The sequence below is a fragment of the Bidens hawaiensis genome, unplaced genomic scaffold (genome assembly GCF_021521415.1).
Source record: "Bidens hawaiensis isolate Kalapana, Puna unplaced genomic scaffold, B.hawaiensis_p1.1 tig00029657_1, whole genome shotgun sequence".
Taxonomy (NCBI): Eukaryota; Viridiplantae; Streptophyta; class Magnoliopsida; order Asterales; family Asteraceae; genus Bidens; species Bidens hawaiensis.
This window is the reverse complement of record NW_027505159.1, coordinates 111,620-139,083: the sequence shown is the minus strand read 5'-3', so window position 1 is coordinate 139,083 and position 27,464 is coordinate 111,620. Positions and strand designations below refer to the sequence as shown.

The window sequence follows — 27,464 nt, the reverse complement described above, 5'->3', positions numbered from 1 at the left end:
TTCCTTTAATTTTTTGGAATTTATAATACAAGTTTTCCAACATGTATTTCGTTATTTGTTATAGCCTATGGGCCTTTTTATTTCGGTTCGGCCGAGTTATTTAAATTTTCGTAGACGCCCCTTCAAACAACCACCAAAGGATTAGTGTAATTACAAGGGAGGACTCTAAAGAACAGTTAGAAACACATTGATCAGGATTCATACCATCTTGACTAGTAAATCTTCGGGCGTGTAGATCTATTTGATTTCTTATATTAGCTGGCTAGAGTGCGGCAGCTCTTTGATTTCCAAAATACCATGCATGTTGTTTTGTGCCCTCATACGAACCAGAAAAAATTCAGACGGAGATTCACTTTAGCATATTTAAAGAAAAGTTAATAAAAGATGAGAGCCTATTAATCAATCCTTAATTTATTTTAAATAGCAAAGATTTTCATAATAACTAGCCACGAGCTAGATAAAAGATGCATCATGACCGGATAGCGATATGTCTCTTCAATTGATCTTGCAAAAGTTTCATGAGACAAAACAGATGGGCAATTGATTCTAGTTCAACCCTGCATAATGTATAATGATTCCCATTTAAGTTAACACTTTTTTTTTGTTAATTCCATATAAGATGAATAGTGCTTGTAGCAACCTGTTTTTTGTTGTAGAACATGGCCACAAGTTAACAATATCGAACCCTCGTGTAATTGACATATTACCTATGGGGTTTATTTTACATCACGGCCTGATATGTCTCTATTGAAAATTTTTGGAATAATAATAATAATAATAATAATAATAATAATAATAATAATTATTATTATTATTATTATTATTATTATTATTATTATTATTATTATTATTATGTGTTTGTGATAAACTAATTATTAATGAGTCCAAAGAGTAGAGATAAAAGTGGTATTGATAGTTTAAAGTGTGTAGTTGAGAAACTTGAACATTGGTAAAAAGGGGAATGTGTTTGTCCCATATTGGTACAATGCTTGAGAGCCTCCTTAGCAATTTTTGTGGTTGGACCGGGCCTTTGGACACATGTCAGTCCTTATGGCGAGTCATCACGACATGAGTCGGGCCTTGGGACACATGTCAGTCCTTATAGCGAGTCATCACGACATATGCTGTCACCATAGGAATGGTCATGACAAGTGTCTCATGCAACCACCAAGTGTCAAGTGTCAAGTGTGATGATGAGTCAGCAACTAGGTGTCGGCTTCTGATGAGTCTCCACTCCATATGTTATCTCGTGTCTGGCTACTCACCTTCTTCAACCTACTATAAATAGAAATGTTCGTGAAGGATTCGAGGCAAGCTGATGACCACCAGATTGGTCATACGCTCGGATAAAACACACAAATGAGAACCGACCAGTCACGACACATACAACAGGTTTCGGTTATGTTCGTTTCCAACTATAGTGATCCCGAACTCACGTTTCAAATATAATTCGGGTGCTAGGATAATCCCGACAGTACATAATGTTTCGGGTTGTTGTACCATAGGAAACATACGGGCTCGCAGAGGTAGCCCAATATATGTTTTAAGAGACCTTTATTCAACAGAAATCATCAGCCACAATCGGGGACCATAATTTGTTCAGTCTTGCAGCTATGAATATACAAATGGCTTCTGGTGATCAAGACATGTTCACCAAGAGAATGACCACATAAGAATACATGACTAGGAGGTGATGCTCGTGTCTCGATAGGTCTCGGTCAACGCGGTTCTAATGCGATTTCAACATGATGATCAACTCGACTCCGTCTCGATTAAAGAATTCACTATAGGAGCATAAGTTAAAGTTCTCGGTATGAATTAAGTTATGTATATATGTGTTATATTTGTTTTTATTCTCGTTTAGATTTGTATACGGTTGTATGTATATACTACGATTTCCTAAATGTATAAAGAAAGTATTATTTATTTTATTAATATTAATTGATAAATTAGGACCCATGTCCTACAGTCTTAAAGCAGATTTTAAACTTTCCAGGATTTTTAATAATCTTAAAACCTTTATAAAGGATATTGGGTTCACGAAAGTTTAAAATTATTAATTAGATTTTTATAAATATTTGTTTTGGGAAAATTTTTGTGTAGTACAATTGAGTAAGGATTTGTGATTGGAATACAACACATAATCTGAGTACGATGATACAAAATGAATGATTTGATTCAACAGTTTGGAAACGATTTTTGTAATCGTATGTGCTCTAACTATAGTGTTAGAAACGGTTTTGTAAAGCCATTGGGTTTAATAGTAAAACCAAATTTTGTAATCGTCTATGTCTAAAATCGAGTAGAAACGGTTAATGAAAAACCTTACATTTTAAAAATGTATTGAAGTGGTTTTTAGTAAACCATTCGTTCGTGCAAATGTTACGTCACACCCTGACTTAGGGCCTAGGTGTGTGACCAATAGTTGGTACATGTTTTGTAAATATATCAAAGTTGTGGGTTTGTTTTAGCGAAAGTCTTTAATATAAATATTCTTTTATAAAATACCGGGTTATAATACCCATTTGATGTTTATAAAGCTTAACTGAGAAATATATTCTTTTCAGCGGAAGTCTTGAATAAAATATTATTATATCGAAAACTCGGGTTTAGATACCCGTTTGATAATTCAATTACTTGTCATTTAGAAAAAATAGTTATTTATAGTATTTTAAAATAAAATATCTGAGCCACCAGATAGCATCTAATGACTATATCTCCAATCTTCTATCATGTATTGCTTGTTTGTTCTAAACTTTCTGGTTTCCTGTAAAATGGGTGAGAAAACACGTCAGCACACAACTGGTGAATGACACTGACTCTTTGTAAAAAATCTTTTCAACACCTTTGTGAAACCAACAATAATACCTTTGTGACTACTCATTAGGCACCCAACTCAATTGGGATAAAATTACCCTAAGTACATGTACAATTAATCATATGCACAATATCATTTCTCTTAACAGTCCTGTAGACTTCCAGAGGCAAGTTTAATGATATGCATGGCCTCGGGGAACTCCGAGTCACCATGTATGAATGGATCCAAAAACATGTATACTTTTAATCAGCGTGTCCGTTTCTTAATATTGTAACACAGGATTTTAAGGATTTGTAAACCCTATGTAAACATTCTGACTCTAAAAGAGTTTGTAAAAGTTTAGGCCGTATTCACCTTTTCTGTTTATGATCAGTTTCTGCTACTGATTTCTATTTTCTGATTTCTGCTTCTTGATTTGTTACCTCAGACCTATAGTACGAGAATAACCTTTGTATAAATAACTAGATCATTAATCTAGCCTTAGACCTTTAGTCTGTTTTGTATAGCTTTAACCTTGATAAAAATCACTTGGTTATATAAATCATTTGAACCTTTAATCCCTTTCTTTATTTACCAATTATATGATATGTTTCTTCTTCCGGAAGAAACATCTATACTGAGTTTCTTCTTCAAGAAGAGACATTAGTATAACAATATCCTTTTATATAAATATTATATTTCTTAATTACAAAGAAATACTATTTTGACTATACCCCTTGTGTGTGCATTCTTACATTTCTTAATCAAGAAGCAACAACATTTTGACTATAACATTTGCTTAAGAAAAGTTATATTATGCTTAATCATAATCAACGTTCGGGCTATACCCCCGACTATGGTCTAAGCCATTTATAATAATAAAATAAGAACTTAGACAAAACCCCTACCTCACACGGGTATTCGGAGTTAGATATTTAAAACTTATTGAGCAACACTTCTATTCTATATAGTGTATCGGGGCTTATATCGTCAGAATTTCGGAGCTTGGCATGTACTACGAGATTGGCACACTTCCCAAGGTTGACTATGTGAAAGTGAAGGTGTGAATGTATGAGAATTCAATGTGTTGTGCCCTCCCTTTTATAGGCTGAATTTGTAACCCATCATGTATCGCGATAGCCTTATTCAAAGGGTCATCGTGTATCGCGATGAGTCACAATGTTCAATGAATGTCATGTGTCGACACATGGCCTGCCACGTCTGCCACGTGTCACCACGTGGTGGACACACGTCAATGGTTAATTATCCTTGTCATCGCGTATCGCGATGGACCTTGGGCTAAGTTCATCGTGTATTGCGACACCGCCCAAGTCTTGGGTTCTAGGAGGCTCCATCACGTAACTCGATGAGCTACTTTCTGATCCATCGCGTATCACGATGGGTTGGAATGTATGATTTTTTAACTTTTAGTCCTTTGTCTTTGATAGCTTGTCATTTCTTGGTATCTTTTCCATTTTCCAAAAACAATAAGACGACTCTCAAACGGCTTGCGGCAATGCGAGAGTGCGAAGTGCGCCATCAAAGCCCCACATTGCGCTCATCGCCCTTCGCATTCGCCTTCGCCATCGTCCCCGTCCGCGCCCGAGCCCGTGTCCGTGCGCTTCGGGTGCTCCGCACCCTCCGATAGTACCAAGAGGTGCATGCTTGGCATAAAAAAATATTAATATGGAAACTCTACTCCTTATAAATAGCTTCCAAATTTATCTTACTTTCAATGTGGGATGTGTTTTATCTTTTTTATTTATACCTAGGAAGAATACTTTCACTTTATTTCATCCTTCCATGTGGGATGGATTCTCTTTTCTTATTTCCTTCATATGGGATGACTTATCTTACCTTATATATTTATTTCCTTATTTTCTTTTTATCTACTTATCTATATTTTTTTACCATTACTTGTCTTTAAGAGTATACTTTTAATCCTTCAACTTTATTCATTGTCAAAATTGGACCGAAATTTTGGGGATGCTACATGTTAATACGCTAACGTGTGTTAGATCGTGTTTAATTTATAATCGATACGTTTTTTATAAACATTTTATCTCCAAACACGCGGATCAGAAATTGATTATAAATATTATGAACTAAACGGCACGTTTCCTAACACGAATGTTAGAAACAATTATTTTGTAAAATAATTTAAAACGTTTTTTGCAAACTTTAAAGTCATCTAACTCCGTGTTGAATGAGTTTTATTATATAACTAAAAGGCTTTGATGCCTGTATGAGGAACCACTATTTCCTAAAAGAGTAAGTTGATTTTCTAGCACTCGAGTTAGAAATGATTCTTTTATAAAGAGGTTTTTACAAACATTATTTTATTTAGCATGTGTGTTGGATAAACCAAAGGTTTCAAAGTGGTCTATTCAAAACCGTATAACTTATAGCATTGATATTACAATTAATATTGTGTATTATTATATGGCTAGAAATTGTTTAATCTACTAATGAGCGTGTTAGACTTATTATTTTGGTAAATAATAAGCTTTATACATTAATATTTCTAATAAGCACATTAGAAAATTGGGTTTGTAAATCTATAGAGAAATCTTTTGTGAATATTTAAGTTTTCTAACGAGTGTGTTAGAAATTATTTTTTTGTTAAAATAAAAATGATAGATATGGTTTATATATATAACCAAATGTTATAAACATTCGTGATTGAATGTGTAGAGTTTATAACAAGTGTATTATAAATGGGTTATTTTATAAACCAAGTAATGTGAATTCGTTAATCGTCTATCTAGCAACATAGACATAGTGTTGTCTTTAAACAATAAACTTTCAAAATATTTGGTAAATGTTTATTTCTAACAACCAAGTTAGAAATATGTTTTCTTGCAAACCGTAATCGATAAAGCTTATCGTAAATATTAGTGTCTAATATGTGTATTAGAAATAAAAAAGATTATTATGAAAACGGTTATAAAGTTTTGAAAACATATGTTTTTGCAAATATAAATGGTTCGTCATGTCAGGTGAACTAGTGACAGGAAAACAACTTGGTGTTGTTATGAAAAGAAATAACTGTAAAAATATTACTACTAGCGTGTAAAATATAATTTAATGTGTTATTGTGGTTGGATAGATTTTGACTGTTCAAGAAAAAAGTCTCGATATGAAATGAGGTAATGATGATATGTCTTCATGGAGTTCCATTGAGGGAGTACCTGAAACCAAACCACAAGACTATATCATTACAACAATCTTGGTTGGTGATGAAAGTATTGAAGATAATAACAATTTAAGTACTGATGTTTAGATGTTATCGTTTATCCATTTGAATTGTTGTCAAAATGAGTTATACACAATATGTTGTAATTTCGGTTGTGTATCATGACTTACAAAATGTTGTTTTGTAGATTTTATTTAAAGGATAGTGTAAGAAGAAATTTTCACAATAAAAAACTTGGGAGTTATTCTGTTGACTATAAGTCTGTGACAAGACATCATATATCTAATTACGCCAAGTGCGAATGTGGTGAGTGTATTAAGTTGAAATACGCAAGAACGAGTATGTCATCAGTGTTGAGAACATCAACATGAAAATGCACAAGTGCGTTTCGATGATAATAAACATATGAAATGAATATGTGTTATTATTGTAAATTACTATAATAATTTTTATGGTATTATTATAAGAAAATTAAAATAATAATGAATTTGTTGGTACTTAAAACACTATCAATATTGTTTGAAATATGATGGAGGATTTGTTCACCAATTTAAGCATATGTAACTGCCATACGGTTGAATGCCAATCTAAGTGATTCCATTTCATCCATAATAGTGATTATAGACGAGTACCATTTATCTTGTTGTAATAAATATTTTCATCAAAGTGACTCGTATTAGAGACTTATGTTTAAGTCTCTATGAGTCAATGGTTTAAGGCCTTGGAGGTTAAAGGAAAATGAGTTATAACATTAGCAAATGAGATTAACTTTGGTGTTAATACGTTCTAAAAGTGAGGTTTAGGAACAATAAATGAAATCGGATTATCATGTCTAAACTAAGAAATGAATATTAGAAAGAGATAAATGTCATTATTAAGGCTATGAAGAATCAGAATGAGGCATCTTCTGTTCATGGGCCTAAGTATTTTTAGTCTAAGCATGCTAAACTAGTACTTGTTAATTATGGTGCTTGAAGAAGACTAATTAACGTGGAACATTCAAAACAAGCATAAGAGTGAGTTTGTGTATAGACAAGTTAAAGATGGATTTCATTCTAAACCAATAATATAACTCTCGAGGATCTTCAGTAAATCTCAACTTTCCAAGTTCTCCTATATGTGACTAAGTTTGTGATGGCTTGTTAACTGCCATATGAAATGGATTAGCTTAGATGCTATAAAGTGGTCGAAACTAATGGCAAGACATGCAATGCTTTATTGGTAAAATTGATGAACTCACTGATACAATGGTGTGGTATTGTTCAAATCACGAGTGTCGATGTATGGTCAAGTAAACATAAACAAACTATGTCAAAATGCAAGAAATATGGGGGATGGTAATTGAGACCATTGAGATGATATCTTAAACCTATTGAGATGATTGAGATTATATCTCAAACCTGTGTTGAAGTGAAAAGCTTTTATATATCCTGTCAATAAGCCGGATAAAAGAAAAGAAAGATCTTACCATGATAATTGAAAGAAAGAGAATTTCTTTATACCATCAATAAGTTGGATGATGTTATCCAATAACAATTCAATATGGGGGTGTCTTGCATTTGAACTTGGAATATTTGGAAATAAATATTATTGCCAATGTGTGACCTGGTAGAGTACACAATGGTTATAACGAGCTAATTGGTGATTAGACTCAAATGCCAATTGGTTGAAATCATAATCTAGCTAGATGTCTGATATTGGCATCATGGCATGATGAAATGTTTGCCAAAAAATGAGAAATGTGTTCTTCAAAAGACAGTTGTTATAACAAGATTCGGGGTAAATCTAGAGGTTATGGTCTTAGAAGATATTAATAGGCAATATTAACTTGGAAGTTAAGAACACATCATAACAACTCATCTTAATTGCATAACTATTTAATACTGACTTGACGAAGTTATAGATAATAATTTTGGATCCAACAACAACCAGAAGGTTGATGAAATATGAAGTTGTGGAATAAGACTAAATCCCATGGAAGAAAGTGAGTACAAAAGAAAACCTAACCTATGAGATTGGACATTCCATGATCTAGGTTCAATAGAACAACCTAACTACATGAACTAAGGGTGGTCATTATGGGGGCATAGCTTATGTACAAGTTGACATATAAACTAATATCTATATCCTTCTAAATTACAAAGGGTATTTAAATAAACATCTTAGTACATTCCTAAGAAAGCCAATAACAAATGGGAGGCTAAGTATAACATATGGTTAATGATATGGGGATCATGATAGCCATTATGCTTTAATGATTTGAAAGTCAAATCAACTATGTGATGGTTAATGATATATGGATAATGGTAACCATAATTATTTGAGGATAAAATCACTTATGTGAGAGAGAAGTGGGGTGACTTTGAATGGATTTATGGGGGGGGGGGGGCAAATCCTAGAGCTCTCGTAGAACCAAGCTAGTGTTCCATGAACAAAAACGGACACGACAATGAGAGGTTAACCAGAACAAGAATAGTGTTGTGTGAAATCTAATAACGTCTATGTCAAAATGGGATTGGTTCAAGGACACAACGTCTTCAAACCGCTAGGAAACTCAGTATGTTTCACAAAGGAAGGTTCAAGGCTAACACTACCTATCCTGCAACCTCAACAGATGTAACTGTATTTGACACGTGAGTGTACAGATCGATCTCCATTCATGTGGGGAATTGTTGGATATATTTAGACTAATAATAATTATTAGTATTATGTGTTAGTGATAAACTAACTATTAACGAGTCCAAAGAGTAGAGATGAATGCGATATTGACACTCTAAAGTGTGTAGTTGAGAACATGAACATTGGAAAAACGCTTGATAGCCGCCATAGTATTTTCGGTGGTTGGATCGGGCCTTGGGACACACATGTCAGTCCTTATGGCGGATCACCAAGACATGTATTGGGCCTTGGAACACATGTCAATCCTTATGGCAAGTCATCGTGACATGTGTCGTCACCATGGGAAAATCGATACAAGTCTCTCCTGCAACCGCCAAGTGTAAAGTGTCATGATGAGTCAGCTGCTAGGTCTCGGCTCCTAGTGAGTCTGCGCCCCATATGTTGCCACGTTTCCGGTGACTCACCTTCTTTAACCTACTATAAATAGATATGTTTGTGAAGGACTCGAGGCAAGCTAATGACCATCAGATTGGTCATACGCTCGAATAAAACACACAACCGAGAACCCGACCAGTCACGACACATACAACAGAATTTGGTTCAGTTCGTTTCCAACTTTAGTGATCCCAAACTTGTGTTTCAAATATAGTTCGGGTGCCAGGGTAATCCTGACAGTACATACTGCTCGATTATTGTACCATGGGAAACAGACGGGCTCGCGGAGGTAGCCTGAAATCTATTTTAAGGGACCACTATTCAATAGAAATCCTCAGCTACAATCGGGAACCACAGTTTGTTCAGTCTTGCAGCTAGGAAGATACAAATAAATTCAGGTGATCAAGAAAGGTTCACCAAGAGAATGACTACATAAAATGTCACACTCCAACCTAAGGCCGAAATACCAGGGCGCGAACTGATTATTCACAGCTCACAAGGTACTATCATGCAATATTAAAGGTGACAATATCTATTTATTTAAATTAACTAATCCAAATAATCCAAAATAAACAAAGTACATAATCATTAAAGTAAAAGCAAAACAACTTCAAATTTTCAGAGGATGTTTGGTAGCCTCTTAATGGCCACTAAGAAGCTGCCTCTTAATAGTTCATAACCTCTTAATGGTTAAGAGGTAGTCTCTTAACCATTCAAACTTAAGTTTAACTCTTAGCCAATAAGATGATATGTACCATTAAGAGGTAGTCTCTTAATGGCTATTAAGAGGCTACCAAACAACCCTTAAATGTCTTGATGATTTCTTTTAACTTAATCATCTCTAAGTTCTTCACCAACTTGCAATCAATTCAAACGAAACATGCATATGTGTATAAATTAAAGTAGACATGTCAACACAAGGTTGAGTGAGTAAAACATTAGTCAGTTTAAATATTATAATACGAAAATGCAAAATTGTCCTTTGTGAGATAAATAATTAAGCCAACAAGTAGTTAATGAGTGTCAGTAAAACCATTGCTTTGCGAAGTGGGCTTTGGCTCTGACGATGGTTGTATGATCATAGTATTATTGTGATTATGATGAACCTCTCCGAATGCGGCAAGTAAACAATTAAACATATCAAATTAGGCATATAATTTATAAGCACACAAGGTTAATAGTTTGCTAATGTGAATACTAAATAATATGTAAATAACATATGGTACGCATATGTCCCCAAAACAATTGAAAATAAGTAAAAATGAGGAATGAGTTACTCACGTTATCAAATAAGCAAAAGGATAAAAATAAGAAAATAAGGCGTCACGCTCGTCGATAAATATCAACGAAAAACCCTAATTAAGGGTGATAGCAGGAAAAATAAATATAGATTAATACGGATGCTTTACATGATGTAGATTCGGGATTGAATGATGATCGGGTGTATTTGTGAAAATAATAAATTATTTAAGTTATTATTATTTATAAAGATTACTTTAATTTGATTATATAATATAAATATTATACAAACTACACTTAGTCATAAAATACTTAGACCAATAATTATATTTTAATAAGTTACATAAAAATATTTTTTTTAATATTTATTTTAACTTAAATACTTATCTAACATATTTACTATAATTATATTTATTAAAAACCTTCATTAATTTATAGCATATTTATATACATATATATATATACACATATACACATGTTTGGTTTTAACAAGAAGTACTATAAACGACAATCTAAACAAGCCGGTTACTTTAAAATATTAACTAATTAACCTTTTTATATCAGCTTTATTAAATTATAATGTTTGAAACATAATAAAAAAAATAAATTTCCAAAAAAAAATGGACTTGGGTACTCGAACCCACGCCCGCCCGCCCCCCCCCCCCCCCCCCAGCCGTGTCGTGACTTAATCAACATGCACCACCCACTGGCTGGTGACTATCTCAAGTTTTAGACAGAAACAAAAGTTTAAATAAACACAGATTATCAATCTCAATTCTTATAAACCCTAACAATTACAATCGGCCAAATCGTTTGATATTTGGCCGATTAATCATGGGGTTAATGTTATTGTGATAAAGACGATATGGAAACATGTATGACTAACTCAAGCTTTAGACATAAACAAAAGTTTAAATAAACACAGATTATCAATCTCAATTCTTATAAATCCTAACAATTACAATCGGCCAAATTGTTTGATATTTGGCCAATTAATCATGGGGTTAATGTTATTGTGATAAAGACGATATGGAAACATGTATTAATTACCTTAAACATTGATCAATTGATGGTTAATTTAGAACGAGATAGGGCCGGCTGAACACGAACAAGAATTGGTTATGGCAGACTGTTATGATGCAATTAATTATAGGGTTTATGTTTGCTAGGTATGCAAGAAGGTGTAGACGGATTTAACTAAGTTATTATGATCTCTAATTGGTACGACCCTGTCACACCCGCACTTAGGGCCTAGGCGTGTGACCAATAGTTGGTACCTGTTTTGAAAATATATCAGAGTTTTAGCGGAAGTCTTTAGTTTATAATAAAATATTAATTTATGTTTTGAAACATTAGTTTATTTGTAAAATATAACAAAATATTTAATTTAATATAAAGCTTCTTGAATAATAAATATTCAAGGGTTTGATTTTCAAACCTTTGTTTTATTTATAAAACTTTGTTTAAATATTGTTTGCAATATTTTAATAATTTAAAATATTGAGCCATCTCTACCTTGCGAGCATCTATCTCCATGAGTTGGCTATAATTCCATGCTACCTGTGCTAACTTTATTTCCTGTAATATTTGGGGAGAAAATACGTCAGCGACATGCTGGTGAATCGTTGACTCTAAAAACATTTTATAAATCTTTCTTTGAATGACAAGATAGTTTTCATTAAACAATCTCAGCAGAAACGTCTATTATTTCTGGGATTGTGCCATTGCCATACACACACAATTAAGGTTCTCCGGGAATTGACACCCTTTGGAGAACTTTTATTATGACCTTTAGTCTGCGGCCACGTAGCCTTCGGCCACGTAGCCTTGACTGATAGACTAGATTGATTATGTTTGGATCCAGACACATGTGTACTCGGTCTGAGTTGCTTTTGTTTTCAATCTTGTATTTTAATAGGGATCACGTAATCCCATAAATCTCTTTTTGATTGTCTTTGTTTAAGATAAACAACCCGTTTATCTTGACTGATTGAAAAAGGTTTAACATATTCACCTGTGACTGTCTGTTCTGAATGATGTGGTGATCTCGTTTGAAAACCTTTGTGAATGAATGAATGATTGACTGATTGTATGATTGACCTATAATAAAATAGGTTTATGTAAATACCCGGATCATCTCTTAATCCGGCTACAAACCTTTAGTCTGGTTTTGACAGCTTAAACCTTGATTGATCTTTTGTTTGAATAAAATATGTTTGATATGAATTCCTTCTCTTTATTTGCTAACCATGTGCTACGTTTCTTCTTCAAGAAGAAATGTCTATGATATGTTTCTTTTTTAAGAAGAAACGTCATTTATCTATAACCTTTGTTTGTTAAGTCTTATGTTTCTTAAAAATAAAGAAACACTATCTTAACTATAACCTTAAGTTTCTCAATCATAAAGAAACTATATATTTACTATAATCTTTGTTTAGACCATTTTGTACTTCTTAATTATAAGGAAATTTTATTTAGTTGTTATACTTTGATCAAGGTCTAGGCTATACCCCCGACTAGGGTCTAAGCCTTTGGAATAATAATATTTTATTTGGGCAGAACCCATACCTTGCTTAGGTTATTATTTTCTAGATTCTCGGGCAGCACTTCGACGCTTGCACGTACTTTGAGAATCTTGATCAACAACTCCTCAGCACGCAAATCGAGGCAACGTTCGGGAGTCGCCGGGTCGTGCACGTACTTCGAGGCATAATGTTGGGTTGTCTCGGGTCGACACGGTTTAGGAGGTCATTCCGCGTTTCGAGGCACGCAAAACGAGGTGCGCCGGTCGTCGAGATTGTCGTTATGAACTTTGAGGTGTCGTCGGTATATGGTGCGGATTACGAGGTTATAGTTTTCGGGTCGGTGGCATGAAAATCGAGGTAGAGGGAGAAAGTTTCTAGAGAGAGAGAGATTTTGGTGTGAAAATGAAGGTGTCATGGCCTTACTATTTATAGCTGAAAAGTGGTCCCATCGCGATACGCGATGGAACCTTTCTTTTTGGTCATCTCGTATCGCGATAACATGTGTTACTTAGAGAGTGCCACCTGTCGCCACGTGGCGGACACGTGTCACTTTCTTAAACACCATCTGCCACGTGTTGACACGTGGCCTGCCACGTGTCGCGTCGTCTTCCACGTGTCACCTCCGCGTGACACGTGTTGATGTGTCATCAAGGACCATCGCGTATCGCGATGGCCTCTTTGGCTATGCCCATCGCGTATCACGATGGGTCGATAAATCAAGATTTTTATTTTTATTTTTAACCCCCTTTAGTTTTACTAACTTGCCATTTTTGAATCGAACTTTTGGGGATGTTATAGACCCTATAATGGTCAAGACGGTTTACTTATTTTGGACAATAACATCGATTATATCGTCGGTGAAGCTTGTTTAGGTATAATAAAAGATTCACATTGATTAATTCAAAGTATAACACGAGAATTATGGTGCACGAAATCAAAGGGGTTGTGGGTATACGCTGGATACGGGTTTGAGTCTGGAAATGGGTTTGGGTTTAGGATATAATATAATTAATAATCAAATTTGCACTTTGGTCCCTGAAGTTTATGTGTGGATACACAATAGGTTAAAATTTAAGTTTATGGGTGAATTTGGTATATAACTCAAAGTAGTTTTTGATAATTAATTAGATATAATAAACAATAATAATACTTAATAAATGCGATATTTACTGATAAAATTACCCAAACATAGAAACAGGTCGGGTAACGGCTAATAAAACGATAAATGAAAATATTTTATTGTTACATAAGAAGAAATGACTAGAAAGTGATGCGTAACATCCTGTTTTATGTTAATATATATATATATATATATATATATAAATCTTATATTTTAAATATATTAAATTAAATGAGTATCTAACGAGTAAATGACTATTTTAAACATGAGGTATCTAAATGAGTATTTAGTGTTATGAGATAACCGATTAATGATGCTGCTAATTATATTATTTTGGCCATGTTCCATTTTTAATGAAACTTAGGTCAAAACAAAGTTAAAAATGAGCTCGACCTAACGACATGATTATAATTTTATAAAACGTTGTATTTTGATAGTTATTAAAGAAAAAATAAGAATGAGCTATAATAATTACAATAAGAATAGTAATATAAAATACTAATAAGTAATATAAAATACAAATAAGTGACAATAAGGTTTTGAAAATAAACTCTTGAAGTGTACGTATCTATACTATATAATAAATAAAAGTTTTCTCATGCCACATGTCATTCTTTTATGCATTCTTATTCTTTATTTCTGTCTCTCTCTCCTATTAATTATACATACCTTTTAAAGTTCTTTTAATATATTTTTTGTTTAATGGTTTCTCTAATTGATTTTACAAAACGTATTTTATATTTTTTTAATAACTTTAGGTTTATTTATAAAACATTTTTATAAACTGAACATTTTCATTATTTAGCGGGGTTATTGTTAAAAACACGTGGATCTTTAATTGAACCTGACCCGCCTTCTTTTCACCTGGAACCGTAATATCTTTCAATCTATCCAAACTTTGTCGACCAAAACCTTATCAATTCTCCTTTACTGTACATTTTTCAACTAATCGAACGTTTTCTTCTATTGATGGTTGGTTCATATCGATTATACCGTTTATGTTCTCATAATACTATTTTACTTTAGTTCCTACCATATATTTAGTGTATTATCTAATTTTGTATCGAAAGATATATTTAAAGATTTATTTTTTATATTTAAGTTTGTGAATAGTAGTTATAATTCAACTTTGTACTTAATGTATTATTCAACTTTATTTATCAAAAGTTATCACTTTCAAAATTTAAGTTGTCCAACCCGTGTAAAACACGGGTACATATCCTAGTGTATGTAATAATCCTTAGTGTAGTGTTTTTGTAATACAACACTAAGAATTATATAGAGAAATACACGTGTGATAGTGTATCAGTGGATATTAATCTTCATCATGAAGATTTCATTCTTTCAAGAAGATTTGAGGGACGTGAATTAAACCGACATATTCGAGTCGGTTAATAGTTGATTATAAATTAGTAGCTAGTTCAATTACTGAAGTCATAGTTGTATTTCAACCATAAGAACATCGAGTAAGGTATGTGTTTATATTACAATATTTTTAATTATTATAAATTATAAGTAACTTTTTATTTAAATATTAGTATAATAAGAATAATAATATAATAATATAATTATTTATTTACAGAACTCTATACAAGTACACGTGTGCAGTGAGTCTTCATAGTAAATATATATTTTAATTCTAATCTTCATGATGATGAAGATATTTGATGGCACTCATAACCATTTAAGTCGGTAAAAGTTTATTATAAATAGCTAACCAAATTTGTATACAACTTCACATTTCGGCATCCCTACATAGAAAATTGGCTCATAAGGTATGCACTTTAATAGTTTAATTACAAGATAATAGTTATGTATTATTTTAATTATATTAAAGGTAGTTAGGGACCTGGCTTGCCCCGTAGACAAAGAAAGTATATTTTTTCAATATTTAGTAATAAATAATTTAGTGACTAAAGGGTGGCAACCCATTATAGTAGGATGTATGGTCTTGACATAACCTGCTTAGTATGTGCACAACTGGCTTTGTGGTATAGTATGTCCGTTTTGGTCATAAATGGTAACGATAAAATGTAAATGATTGGTATGGTTGTTGAACCGTAATACGTCTGGACTTGAATAGTTGTGCATGATCATGACAGTTGTTATGTGCAAGGCTATAAGTGTTAAAATATCACTTTTTGGACATGAATAAGTAAACAAGTATATTAAATCCTAGATTTCAGTTGAAGTGGAAAGAGCCACACTAAATGAAGAAAGCTTGTTCAGGTGAGTTACTTAAACTATTTTCAAAACTCTGATACATGCTCATTAAACTATTTGGGCTGTGATTGATCATGTATTTGCATGACGCGTATGGTGTGGCACCCAAGGTGTTATATATATTATAATGATCATTATATTTTCTCGAGGGGACATACACTTTATACAGCAACAGACGTGCGTAAAGTCTGTATGTGTGAATATATAATGCTGACCCGGCTTTAACGTGAATCGGGCGGGTTATAATTATGACATGACATGCAATGAGCTCATACTTGATCAATAAAACTGTTTTAGTACCACTTTATTAAATATGTCGGTTTATGTGACTCACCAGCTTTGTGTTGACGTATTTTTACCCAAGCATGTATTACAGGTTGATAAATAAGGACATGGAGATTAGCTGCTACGTGTTGGAAGAGTTTAGATGTTTTATCCCGTTACCTTTACATTTTCTAGTAAGTGTAATAGTTAGACATGTAACAATTTTTTTTTTTAGTTTTATAGAAGATTACGTTTCCACTGTAAGTCTATGCTGACTGGTCACTGTTAGTATCCCAACCCTGGGTGGGTGTGACACGATGCTCGTGTCTCGGTAGGTCTCGGTCAACGCGGTTCCAATGCGGTTTCAACACGATGATAAACTTGACTCCGACTCAGTTGAAGAATTCACTATAGGAGCACAAGTTAAAGTAATCGGTATGAATCAAGTTATGTATACATATGTTATATTTGTTGTTATTCTCTTTTAGATTTGTATACGGTATGTATGTATGCACTATGATTTCTCAAAGTATAAAGAAAGTGCATTTATTTATCTTATTAATATTATTTAATACAATCGTGACACATGTCCTACAGTCTCTAGAATTTTTTGATCTTGCAAAATCGAGACAAACAGATGAGCAATTGGCTCTAGTTTAGCCACGCACAGTATACAATGATTCCCATGTATGTTAACGCATTATTATTATTTTTTTTGTTAATTCCACTCACCATTGTTCTATCAATGCTCATGGTTGCCCTGATAAAATACACTTATCTCAATATGATCTTTTAAGGAATGTATCGTGAAATCCCCAATGTTATCACCGGGCCATTCATTTTTGTTTCATGTGATCATGCATGCCGCGAGAATGAAGCGTTGTTGCAGCTCTAACTACACCTTATGTTTCGTCTCTCAAGTTTCCAGCAGCTCTTCCAAATCACTTTTCGTATCTATCTCGCATACCACATAGTTTGTCAACTTCTAAATCAAAATAGAACGTGACTGATGTATATAAATTTATACATCTTTTTAACATCAAATAATCTTTAAAAATTGCAACTTCTATCAAATAATGTAGTTCAAATAGCTACATATCATGTTAAAAGGTATTTTCAGGTACACCCAAGACTCAAACGAAGAAACAAACAAAAAGGCAAAGAAAAACCAAAGGAAACCCAAGAAAACAGTGAAACACGCCCTCGTGCCTCATGGAACACACCCCATGCTTTCTTGTGCAAGTAAAGACAAAATTCTACTAGAAAAGACAAAATACTGGGAAGTTGGAGACGGGGTCGTGCCCCAGAAGACCCGAGGCCGTGGTCACCTTTCATAAAAGACAAAAGAAAATATAACAACACACCAAAAACACGGGGTCGTGCCCCATGAAGCACGCCCCCGTGGTGAGTCATCATGTACGATCTGACAGAGCATTAAATGCGAGAGGACAGATGGACATGGGGTGTGCCTCCTTTAACACGGGGCCGTGCCTGATCACCCAGACTGTCTATAAATAGTTGAGCATGTTGCATTCCACAAGTGTGCTTGAAGAAAACTTCTATACGGGTTTCTCTTATAATAAAACGCCCACTTTACACTCATATTGAAGGTCTTGTGAAGATTTTGAAGGCTTGAAGGTTATCATCACCATAATCCATCATCACCATCATCCATCACCATTGAAGAAGGAAGATTCATCCACATTTGGTTAGATTGTTCTAGTTTGATCATGTGTTTGTTATCTTCATCTCTTTTGATGTTCATAACCATGCTCATTATGAGCTAAACTCCAATTACCATCTAATTTCTATAAAGAAGCTTTTTTTTACTTGATGATTATATTAAATATGTGATTTAGTTTAGTAAAGTACATGGTTATTTTGCAATTATCATTTGATGAAAAATGTTTTATCACTTTAACTCAGCAAATCAAGGTTGATGATTAACAATCATTCATGATTCACTCATGTTCTTGGAGACTAGAAATGGTAAAAAGAATATCTTGATAACTTATTCAAGATAAAACATGGATCCTTATATTGTACTTAGAAATGATGAGATATAAGCTATGATATATTTCTCTAGTGTTGGTAATTATGAAATAACATTGTTAACACGATTGTTTAGGTTATCATGCTAGTTAAAGAAATCATATGTTAAAGGAATGTGTAATTATAACCTAATTAAGTCAACCAAGGGGAGGTTGTGTGACTAAACTATAACCACCCAAGTTGTTAGAATTGGTATTTGAGAAATCTAAGTCAATCCTAACCTTTCTACTTTACTAAACTACTTGCCTATAAATTGACATTCTCGTGGTAGTATGAGATTAAGCAAGGATGGACTTGAAAATATGTATGTTACTTTCTTTTATGTCATAGAATATGTTCACTTAGAAATGAGGGGCTATTATATCATATATTATTATGGCAAGTTTATCACATATTTATGTTAATAATCAAGGAAGAATGGAGTGGATTCTTGATCTTAGATGGTGACCTTCATATAATTGATTTACTCATGTAGAATTTCTCTTCTTGTTCAACTATATATTATATACAAGTATTTCTCTTAAAGTTTAAAAATCAAATCCAGAATGGCTAAACTCTCTGATTAAAGTAAAACGAAGATTTATTATTAGAAACATTTGTGTCCACGGATTGATACTTGGTTCTTACCAATACTATTCTACATATACGATAAGTACACTTGCCTATTTTGTGTGTGTTTAATCTTAGTAGAAATCGTTTTTGTAAATTTAAAACACGATCTTGTGTGAAAGCTAAATCCTCAAATCTGCCATCCTTTATACTTTAACCACTCACGCGCACGAACATCAATGATATAGCTCTCTAACAAGAAAAAGCTCAGCCTATATATCGAAGAAAGGCTTTCATGCAACTTTTATGAAAATTACACATGTAATCACGCACATGCATAATTACACAACTTATAAAATTAATTATGCAATGTATATGGTAATTACATAACTTATTTTCATAGGTACACGCACGTACATAGTCATGCATGTTATATGCACAGTACATCTAGGTATTTTTAAGAAAAGCCGACTTATTTTTAAATCTCTCTCTCTCTCTCTCACTCACACACTTACACACACACATATATATAGGGGCAGGTTCAAGAGGAAATCAAAAACGGTAGGGAAATGAGAACTCTTCATTTTACATGTAAACAAATAATATAAAGCTTGATTTCACATGTAAAAATTTGGTTTTAGCATAAACTTTTTTAGACTTTTTGCTTTTAAAAACATGTAGAAGACATTCCAATAAAAATTTATTTTTGTAAAAAAAATTTTACGTTTTTAACTGAAAATTAAAAAAAAATGTTTTTTTTAAAAGGCGTCTACATGTGTTTATATATAAAAAAACACTTAAATACTATGTAAAAATGTGTTTGTTTACATGAAAAATGGCTTTGTTTAGTATTTTTATATGTAAATTGAAGAGTTCCTTAGTTCTACACTTTTTTTAGTTCCTTCTTTATATATATATATACACACATACACCAACATTGTCGCACCACCATCGTTATTCAGGTGATTTGTGCTTAAAAGATTTAAAATGCAAAAAGGCCTCCTTTTTTATTGTTCGTTTAGTGTTTCTTCAAACTGTCATTGTCACATTTTGAAAATGAATTTTGGAAACCATATGTGGAGTCGTGATGGCCGACTTTGGTGGCCGGTGGTGTGGTGGTCGCTTGGCAATGTTTTTAAGCGTGGTGTTGGGGTTGTGTTGGGAGACGACCGTAGGAGGTGAAGGAGGTGGTTGACCTACTATTGTCCGGTACTTTTTGGAAACCCTAGGTGGCGATGGTTCGGTGGCCTGCTATTGTTCCTTTTAATGGTTTCCGAGGATTGTTGTGGTTGTTTAGCCGTGGTGGGGGAGAGGTTTAACCTACTGTTGTCGTTAGTGATGTTGTGACGCGGTGATCACGTGCGGTTTTTTTGTTGATTGTTTATCCGTGGGTGCCATTTCCGACTGTTTATGGTGGCGGTGGTGGCTGGTACTTTATGTTGTTCATCGTTTATTTTCTATCTAGGCTGTGATGACCCTCCGTTATTTGGACAAAGTGTATGTTGCAACCAGAATGATGATATGAGCCTCTAGTAATTTAATTCATATTTGGAGTTATTTTATATATAGTTGATCACTTGGTTGTGTATTTCTTCTTTTCATTTATGTTTTGACTGGCTTTAACATTTTCAAACGTTTACGAGATACCTGGCGCAGCGCGCATGTTTTAAACCCTGGTTATTATTATTCATAGGGATAATAGGGATATGTATGCTAACTTGAACTTGTATTTTAGGTAGTTATATATCTATTTATCTATTTATATAAATGTCTACCAAAAAAATCATATGTATCGCTCTCTCGTTGCTCTCACCCCCTCTCAAGCCACCAGATTGCTTGATTTGTAATTTGAGGGTTATCATGCGTTTGTCACAAATTCGCGATTATGTGTCTTACCAAACCCGAAGAGTTCTTAAAAGAGTTATAACATCTCATTTATTTTTGAAAATCTTTCAACATCAAACAACAATTTTCGCAGGCCATGGATCTCATGAAACCCGTATAGCCCTTAAACAAATTATAATATCTCATTTATTTGTAAAATAACCCCTAAATCAACAAGTAATTATTTTCATGGGTCATCGGTCTCATCCCCTCGGATTAAGGTGTGAGCAAGTTAACTGCCACAACTGTTAATCGAACTCGAACTGATTTTAACCGACAATTGATATAACTGATGGGTCAGTATAATGAATTTATAAAAACCGTCAAATAAGAGTTAGTTTTGGTTAAGGATTATTCCAAAGCCACCATAATCGAACTGACACATTTATTTAACCAACAATAGTTTGGGATTAACTTCCACCAAACATATTATTGGATTATACCATTTTGATGTTTTTGGTTATAAGTTTGTTATATAATTATTAAGTTGAATTTCATTGTTGGATTATATAATGCCATTCTTTTTTTTAATATTTGGTATTAATATTATATATTATATACTTTGTTCGATTATGTCATGTCGTATTATATTATAATAATTGGTTCCAAACTTTTAGGCTCAGTTACATTGTTTTAGTTATAGTTAACCGGTCCATAGCCCACTCACTGTAACCTTCAAAACCAATTAACCGAAACTGCCATAACGGGTCGATTAATCCATTAACCGACATACCGGTTATGATTATGGGGTTGGCTCAAAACCGCCCCAAACCGACCCATGCACACCCCTACCCTGGATAGCCCTTAAACGAGTTATAATATCCCATTTATTTGTGAAACACTTTAGCCATCAAAGCCTAATATAAATTATCTCTTGTACATATTCTCTGTCGCCGGTATATCATCTCCATCACAGATTAACTTCTGATCACCACCCACCAACGTCAACCTCTCCTGTCATGCATCAACCACCATCGTCACCTACATCAACCGTCCATTTTTCATAAGACAAATATTTGTGTTCATGTTTGTTGTTTAAAAAAATCAACATGTTCGTGTTCGTGTTTGTTTATATTCGTTCGTTAAAAATCTAAAAAAACCTACACATCTCACTTGAAATGGCCCAATTGTGAAAAGAATATAGTGAACGTAATAAATTAATATATACGTGTTATATCAAAACAAAACTACATTAAAAAAATAAAACAAATCACAAAATATAAAATAGCTAAACGACTATAACAAAAACCTAAATAAACCCACGTAATATGGGAGGCTCAAACTAGTATCTCTATATTTGGTTTCCCCGTGATTTTATTCAAAATATAGTGTTCTTTATTCATTTAAATCATCTGATTGATTAACCAGAAATAGTCAATCCTCATATTAACACAACCAGTTCTTTAAAAAATCACTATTGTACAACAATTCAATTCAGGGTTTTTCACTGTTTTTCATTGATTTTTTTATTCCAATTTTTCTTCTTCAACTTTAACCAAGTTCTTCCACTATACCAGAATTCTTCCAACAGTGTAATTTTATTATAACATACATGTAACTTAATTTGACGAAAGGCTTCAAGAACATATTGGAGCTACATATATGTAACTCGATCTAGGTAGTGACGAAGAACACAAGAACATAATGGAGCTACATATTGGTATTTATATTGGAGATATATATATGTAAACAATCACACACACTGACACACTGACACTGTATGTAATTTTATCTGGTTTGCTCATATATAATCCTGAAAAAATCTGTAATCGTGGACTCGTGGATATTTTACAGGTGCTTAATATCTCACATACATTCGTAAGTTTCCAGCAGGTAACATATAATTTACAATCATTACACATATGTAATGTGTAATATAGTCACATATTTGTAATTTCCAATATATAACCACAAATTTTAATATGGATACATGGGCGAAGCTTTTTAAGGGAACTCAGCTTTTTTTGCTCAGTAGTGTAAATTTACACGTTTTCGTTCGAAAATCTTATACATTTTGAGTCCGGCCCTCTCCAAAATAAGGTTCGAGACTTTCTACCCCTATATAAAAGTCCAAGCTTCGCCACTTGATGAATATATCGTAAATTAGGAAACATTAAGATAGAAGATAGTCTTAGAAACCTTATTTAGTGTTGTCGACAGATAAATTTTATCTAATTTGAAGTATATATTTTAATTAGAGTGACTCATACACAAGAATGATATATTACAAGGCTAAAAATTATAATTTTACGTACATCTCACAACCATATTTCTGTAATTTACTCGTAATAAGATTTGCATTCATGTCCATTTAATTATTATAAAAGGTGTCAACCTTTAAGAAAATCATATTTAATGCACTGCTCACATTATTAGTTAGTATTATTTGAGAAATTAGTTAGTATTATTTGAGATAAAACGAAAAAAAAAATTACCGAGAAAAACTCGAAATTTATAAATAAATAGTAATTACAAAGCGACTATAATAAAGTGGCAGGAAAACGGGCAACAAGCTACGCCGCAACACCCTTTTGAATAGCAAAACCAATTCTACTAAAAATGAAGCTTTGGGACCTAGGAGCTGAAGAGGTTTCGTATACGACACGAAGATTTAATAACTTTTTGTTACGGACTGAAACCATTGCAAGGTATGGGACTTGTCCCACATCGGTTGTATGGGCAACTGATGTGGGGTTTATACGCCAAATGGGTTCCCTCACCTATCAGACTAGTCTTTTGGGTTGAGTTCTTCTGTTTGGCTTGTAACATTGGTATCAGAGCCAACCTCGGAGTGGTGGCCCACGAAGTGGTGGCCTGGAGGAAGCCAGCCGTGACCAACGTGCCCGTAACCAACGAGGACTCGGAGTGGTGGCCCACGGAGTGGTGGCCTGGAGTGAGCCAGCCGTGACCAACGAGGACGTTGGCCCTTAAGGAGGGTGTATTGTTACGGACTGAAACCATTGCAATGTATGGGACTTGTCCCACATCGGTTGTATGGGCAACTGATGTGGGGTTTATAAGCCAAATGGGTTCCCTCACCTATCAGACTAGTCTTTTGGGTTGAGTTCTTCTGTTTGGCTTGTAACATTGGTATCAGGGCCAACCTCGGAGTGGTAGCCCACAGAGTGGTGGCCTGGAGGAAGCCAGCCGTGACCAACGTGGCCGTGACCAACGAGGACTCGGAGTGGTGGCCCACGGAGTGGTGGCCTGGAGTGAGCCAGTCGTGACCAACGAGGACGTTGGCCCTTAAGGAGGGTGCATTGTTACAGACTGAAATCATTGCAAGGTATGGGACTTGTCCCACATCGGTTGTATGGGCAACTGGTGTGGGGTTTTGTAACATTGGTATCAGAGCCAACCTCGGAGTGGTGGCCTGGAGGAAGCCAGCCGTTACTAACGTGGCCGTGACCAACGAGGACTCGGAGTAGTGGCCCACGGAGTGGTGGCCTGGAGTGAGCCAGCCGCGACCAACGTGACCGTGACCAACGAGGACGTTGGCCGTTAAGGAGGGTGCATTGTTACGGACTGAAACCATTGCAAGGTATGGGACTTGTCCCACATCGGTTGTATGAGCAACTGATGTGGGGTTTATAAGCCAAATGAGTTCTCTCACCTATCAGACTAGTCTTTTGGGTTGAGCTATCAGACTAGTCTTTTGGGTTGAGCTCTGATACCAATGTTACAAGCCAAACAGAAGAACTCAACCCAAAAGACTAGTCTGATAGGTGAGGAAACCCATTTGGCTTGTAAACCCCATATCAGTTGCCCATACAACCGATGTGAGAAAAGTCCCATACATTGCAATGGTTTCAGTCCGTAACACTTTTTCGGCTAAGAAATCAAAATTATTTCAATTTTTGTGAAAATATTGTGTTTGAATTATCAAAAAAATTTATAAAGTAAAGCGAATGAAATAATACGATACGTCTTGATTGATCAATTCTTGTCGATCTGAAAGGAAAACACATTTAATTCGAATGCATCGATTCGTGATAAGATTAAATAACTTAATAAATATAAATAAATGAGAAAAATCAAGAAAAATAAATATAAAATGGATACTAAATGATCATATGAACACTTACACTTTCTCTTACCCAACAATAATTTGCAGAAAATTAAAATATATTATGAGAAACTTGAAAACCTAATTCTCATCAAGAAACTCAAAGTACAAAGATTTGTTTAAAGATGAAAGGAGTTAAGGCTATCCAGTACTAGAATTTACACTTCTTTTCAACACTTTCTAGAAAATTATAAAAAAGAAAAAAAAAAGAAAAAGATAAACCTAAATTTGCTTCTTGATCAAGCTGCTGAAACTTGTTTCAAGATTATTGAAAGACCTATATTGGACTAACACTTGTATATTACCTAGTGACTTACTAGTCCATAAACAAATATTTATCAACCACTCCCAAAAACCAAAAGATGAGAAAATATTTAGAGTAACAAGTCATCAGTTTCTTCAAAGGTAAGATTCATAAGGTTATCTTCTTGTTCTTGAGCAGGAGCATCATCAAGAAGCCATTTCTCCAGGAAACTAAGAGGTGATAATTTAGCACTTTCGATCTTCGGTTTGCATTCATCCTGGAATAAACTTGTGGTTTCGGGTGAAATGGATTGCGAAACATCTGAATTATTGCCAAACTGTAGTGATTCACTTGAAGGACTTGGAAACTGTTCTTTGATAGAGTTCTGAGTCGTACCGATGCTTTCGGAGCTTGTATGCGACGATTTTTGTGGCTTGTTCATCCAATTCGGGAGCAAGCGCGCGATGTTTTCGGCACTTGATGCATAAGTAGTACTTGTGATGTGACTGATTTGTGGTGTTGGTGGTAGTGGTAGGATAGCTTGATGGTGGATTTGGGAATTAGGGTTTGAACTAATTGATGAGGATAATTCAGGAATCTTGATGGATTTATTATCAAGAGATAAAGCATCACAAAGGGCTTGCTTGGCCATGTGGATATCAGTTTGGAGCCTTCTCTCCCATTTACCTTTAGACATGGCTGTTTCTGAGGATGATGATGAGTTTGAACCCCTTGAATGATGATGGTTTTCTTGATCAGATGAGTTGGTCTGGAGCTTGTTTAGCTTCTTTTTCAGATGGGTGTTCCAGTAATTCTTGATATCGTTATCTGTTCTTTGCGGAAGATAAGAAGCTATAGCTGCCCATCTACAATTTTAACCAAAATCCCACATCACTAACACAAAAAAAAATTATAATAATTTTAAACAACAAAATCTTATTTTTTCTTAACAGATCTAAACTTTTTTATTCAATTGTTAAGGTCGTTTTGATATAAAAACATAACCATAACCAAGATGTCGGCTAATGGATAAACATAACCATACCTGTTGCCAAGAAGGGCTTGGAGATGGAAGATCATCTTCTCTTCTTGATCGGTGAAGTTACCATGTTTGATACCTGGCCGGAGATAATTCGTCCATCGGAGCCTACAACTCTTACTACATCTTAGCAAACCTGAACACAAAGAAAATATAAAGTTAAAAACTTTATAGAAAAAGAAGCAAAAATTAGAAGGATGCAATAAATACCCTAATTTAATGACTCTAACAAACCACATCTAATACAGAATCTTTATTGAAAAACAATGAGAACCCACAAATTAAAACACAAAAACCAAAAGATTTGAACCAAATCAAACAAGTAGAAACTAGAAAACCATTACCAGTATTGGTAGGAACAGATCTCCAATTACCAGGACCATGTTCTTGAATATAAGATACAAGAATTATATCTTCTTCTGGAGTCCATGGTCCTTTCTTAACTCCAACTTTGTCACAACAAGGTGGTCTTCCCATTTCAGTCTTCCTTCTTCAAGATCTTCTTTGGTTGGTAGTAAAGATTGATGGATGACTGATTTTAATATATTATCTCACTCAGTGTGTGTTTATAATGAATAAATGAGATGGGGTTTCTTTATTTTTCTTTCAACCTAGGATAAACGGCAAGACAAGGGTCTTTGGATAGGTGTATACCCCTTTCCACGCTATATATAGAGATTGACGGTGGTGATAATGGTTGGCCAAAAATAGGGGTTGAAATGTTGAATAGAGGTAAAAAAGAGGAGTGACTTTACTCTCTCTCTCTAACATCATGAGCCTACAAAAGTCAAAAGAAGATGGCAAGCAGCATTCACTCTTCTTGCTTTTAAAAAGTCAACCTTCATGGAGATTAAAATGAAAGAGATGAACCTCTCTTGGCCAGGTGGCAAAACAAAATTAAAAAGTTATTAATGCATTAATTTAACACTACACATGCATTGATGTAAATAAAGAGTGCAAAAATGAAACCATTGTATGATTGCATAATCTTGTTAACTAGGATTAATTTAGGTGTATTACAAAATTTAAGTTATTCATATGCAATCTTATTAGGTTTATTACAAAATTTAAATTATTCATCAAATTTTAATATTGTTGACCGGATTGATGTTTCTCTTCGACTTCTTAATCTAACTTGTAACTTTTTCTTATTTTTTATCTGACTTTTTACTAGTCCTTTTAATAATATTGTCATCGTTGTATATATAAAGA

General features: G+C 34.0%; 1 protein-coding gene across 1 annotated transcript; it reads right to left on the bottom strand.

Annotated features, from left to right (window-relative positions):
* Positions 1-24,999: 24,999 nt before the first annotated feature.
* On the bottom strand, positions 25,000-26,965 carry LOC143611151 (myb-related protein 306-like). The gene is made up of 3 exons (XM_077085434.1): positions 26,597-26,965; positions 26,259-26,388; positions 25,000-26,079 (listed from the first exon to the last, which is right to left on the bottom strand). The coding sequence occupies exons 1-3, from the start codon at positions 26,727-26,729 to the stop codon at positions 25,344-25,346; spliced, it is 999 nt and encodes a 332-aa protein (XP_076941549.1). The 5' UTR covers positions 26,730-26,965; the 3' UTR covers positions 25,000-25,343.
* Positions 26,966-27,464: the final 499 nt, after the last annotated feature.

Excerpts from the sequence above, each read along its gene's own strand:
- LOC143611151 (XM_077085434.1), bottom strand. The coding sequence starts at position 26,729 with ATGGGAAGACCACCTTGTTGTGACAAAGTTGGAGTTAAGAAAGGACCA. Across the intron at positions 26,389-26,596 it reads ATCTGTTCCTACCAATACTG|GTTTGCTAAGATGTAGTAAG; the intron begins GTAATGGTTTTC and ends CTTTGTGTTCAG. Across the intron at positions 26,080-26,258 it reads CAAGCCCTTCTTGGCAACAG|ATGGGCAGCTATAGCTTCTT; the intron begins GTATGGTTATGT and ends TTAAAATTGTAG.